This window comes from Molossus molossus, unplaced genomic scaffold (genome assembly GCF_014108415.1).
Source record: "Molossus molossus isolate mMolMol1 unplaced genomic scaffold, mMolMol1.p scaffold_m16_p_2, whole genome shotgun sequence".
NCBI lineage: Eukaryota > Metazoa > Chordata > Mammalia > Chiroptera > Molossidae > Molossus > Molossus molossus.
Window position 1 is genome coordinate 94,564,033 of NW_023425355.1, and position 2,589 is coordinate 94,566,621.

Consider the following 2,589-nt stretch of genomic DNA (forward strand, 5'->3'; position numbering starts at 1 on the left):
TGCTGCGCAGAAGCTTTTGAGTTTGATGTAGTCCCATGTGTTCATTTTCTCCTTTGTTTCTATGGCCTTAGGTGATGTATCAGTGAAAACTCTGCTGCGTATGATGTCTGAAATTTTGTTGCCTACAGTTTCTTCTAGGATTTTTATGGATTCATGGGTCACATTTAAGTCTTTTATCCATTTTGAGTTTATTCTTGTATATGGTATAAGTTCATGGTCTAGTTTCATTTTTCTGCATGTAGCTGTCCAATTTTCCCAGCACCATTTATTAAAGAGGCTGTCCTTACTCCACTGTATGCTCTTGCCACCTTTGTCAAATATTAATTGAACATATTGCCTTGGGTCCATTTCTGGGTTCTCTGTTCTTTTCCAATGGTCTGCATGCCTGTTCTTGTGCCAGTACCAGGCTGTTTTGATTACAGTGGCTTTGTAGTATAACCGGAATTCTGGTCATGTGATCCCTCCAACTTTGTTCTTCTTTTTCAAGATTACTGTGGCTATTCGAGGTCTTTTTTGGTTACATATAAACTTTTGAAATACTTGTTCTAAATCTGTGAAGTATGCTGTTGGTATTTTGATGGGGATTGCATTGAATCTATAGATTGCTTTGGGTAATATGGACATTTTAATGATGTTAATTCTTCCAATTCATGAACAGGGTATGTGCTTCCACTTTTTTATATCTTCCTTCATTTTTTTTTTAAAATGACCTGTAGTTTTCTGTGAATAAGTCCTTTATTTCTTTGGTTAGGTTTATTCCTAGGTATCTTAATTTTTTTGCCGCAATTGTAAATGGGATTGTTTTCTTAGTTTCTCTTTCTGTGAATTCATTGGTGTACAAGAATGCCATTGATTTCTTGATGTTAATTTTGTATCATTCTACTTTTTCCAAATTCATTTATTAAGTGTAGTATATTTTTGATCAAGTCTTTTGGGTTTTCTACATATAGTATTATGTCATCTGCAAATAATGACAGTTTCACTTCCTCCTTTCCAATTTGGATCCCTTTTATTTTTTCTTCCTGTCTGATTGCTGTGGCTAAGACTTCCAGTACAATGTTAAATAAGAGTGACGAAAGTGGGCATCCTTGCCTTGTTCCTGTTCTTAAGGAAAATGCTTTTAGTTTTGCCCATTGAGTATGATGTTGGTTATAGGTCTTTCATATATGGCCTTTATTATGTCAAGATATGATCCCTCTATTCCCACATTGATGAGTGTTTTTTATCAGAAATGGATGCTGGATTTTGTCGAAGGCTTTTTCGGCATTCATAGACATGATCATGTGGTTTATATTCTTCATTTTATTTTATTTTTATATTTACTTTTTTTTTTTCAAGTTCACTTACAGAAAGCTCATTTATATGGAAAAACTTCAATCTCCAATGATAATACATAAATAGGTTGTCACTATTACCCAATTGCTGGAATTTTCTCATTTATATATAATTTAATTTTTAACAAGCACACAAGCACAATAACATTATGTAAATTTATACATTACTTTAGATTAGTATATGAGAACTGTTTAATTAAAACTCAGTAATATTCCAGCAAAACGTAATGTACTTGAAGACTGTAACGAGTTTAAAAAGCCAATGACCCAACCTTTATTGTCAATGAAGATATATCCATCAAAGTAATCTCTAAGAAGAAGAGTGTCATCAGGATTTCTAAAATTAATGTATGCCCTTGAGTAGCGATGAGGATAAAGAAGAGAGTGCAGGTAGTTAAAAAGGTGGGACCAGGAGCCCTGGTTGGTGTGGTTCAGTGGTTAGAGCCTCAGTCTGCAGACTGAAGGGTTGCAGGTTCCATACCTGGTCAAGGGCACGTACTTGTGTTGCAGGTTTGATCCCTGGCCCGGTCAGGGTCCTGTGGGAAGCATCCAGCCGATGTCTCTCTCTCACATCAATGTTTCTCTCTCTTTCTCCTCTCCCCCTTCCTCTCTCTCTGAGATTCCCAGTAAAGAACTCAAAATAATCGTGTGCAGATAGTGGGTGTAGCTGCTCTTCCAGCTGCTCCTTGGTGAGACTGGGAGGAAGGCGCCGGATTACCACCTTGCTCAGGACTGTCCTCTTCTCCTCCGGAGGTGTGCCCGCGCTGCCTCCACAGCTGGAGGACAAGGCCATTGGCGCCACTGCCTCTCGCCGGGGTGACTCCCGGCAGACCTGAACTTCCACAGCGGACGTCCTCTCCCTTCTGCTCTGGCTCTTCGCAACAATGGCCACCTCCGGGCCTCTGGGCCCCTCCTTTTCCAAGCGCATCCCGCACCTGCCGGGGCTCTATTGCCGTCTCCCGCCTGGGCCTAAACTTCACGAGCTCTTCATTTTGTTTATGTGGTGTATCACGTTTATTGATTTGCAAATATTGTGCTAGCCTTGCATCCCTGGGATGAATCCCACTTGGTCATGGTGGATAATTATTTTTGGTGTATCGCTGGATCCGATTTGCTAGTATTTTGTTCAGGATTTTGGCGTCTATGTTCATCAGGGATATCCGCCTGTAGTTTTTTTTTTTTCTTTGTAGTGTCTTTTTCTGGTTTACGAATTAGAATTATGCTGGCTTCATAAAACGAGTTTGGAAGTCTTTCT

At 39.4% G+C, this 2,589-nt stretch overlaps 1 protein-coding gene across 1 annotated transcript; it reads right to left on the minus strand.

The window, feature by feature from the left end:
- Positions 1-1,526: 1,526 nt before the first annotated feature.
- LOC118635417 (regulator of nonsense transcripts 3A-like) lies at positions 1,527-2,262 on the minus strand. Its single transcript, XM_036270120.1, has 2 exons — positions 1,949-2,262; positions 1,527-1,713 (listed from the first exon to the last, which is right to left on the minus strand). The coding sequence occupies exons 1-2, from the start codon at positions 2,260-2,262 to the stop codon at positions 1,527-1,529; spliced, it is 501 nt and encodes a 166-aa protein (XP_036126013.1).
- Between the last annotated feature and the right edge of the window lie 327 nt (positions 2,263-2,589).

Bases quoted from the DNA above. Each gene is read 5' to 3' on its own strand.
- LOC118635417 (XM_036270120.1), bottom strand. From the start codon at position 2,262: ATGCGCTTGGAAAAGGAGGGGCCCAGAGGCCCGGAGGTGGCCATTGTT. The intron at 1,714-1,948 runs AGAGAGAGGAAG...CCTGCACTCTCT, and splicing joins TTCTTTACTGGGAATCTCAG to TCTTTATCCTCATCGCTACT.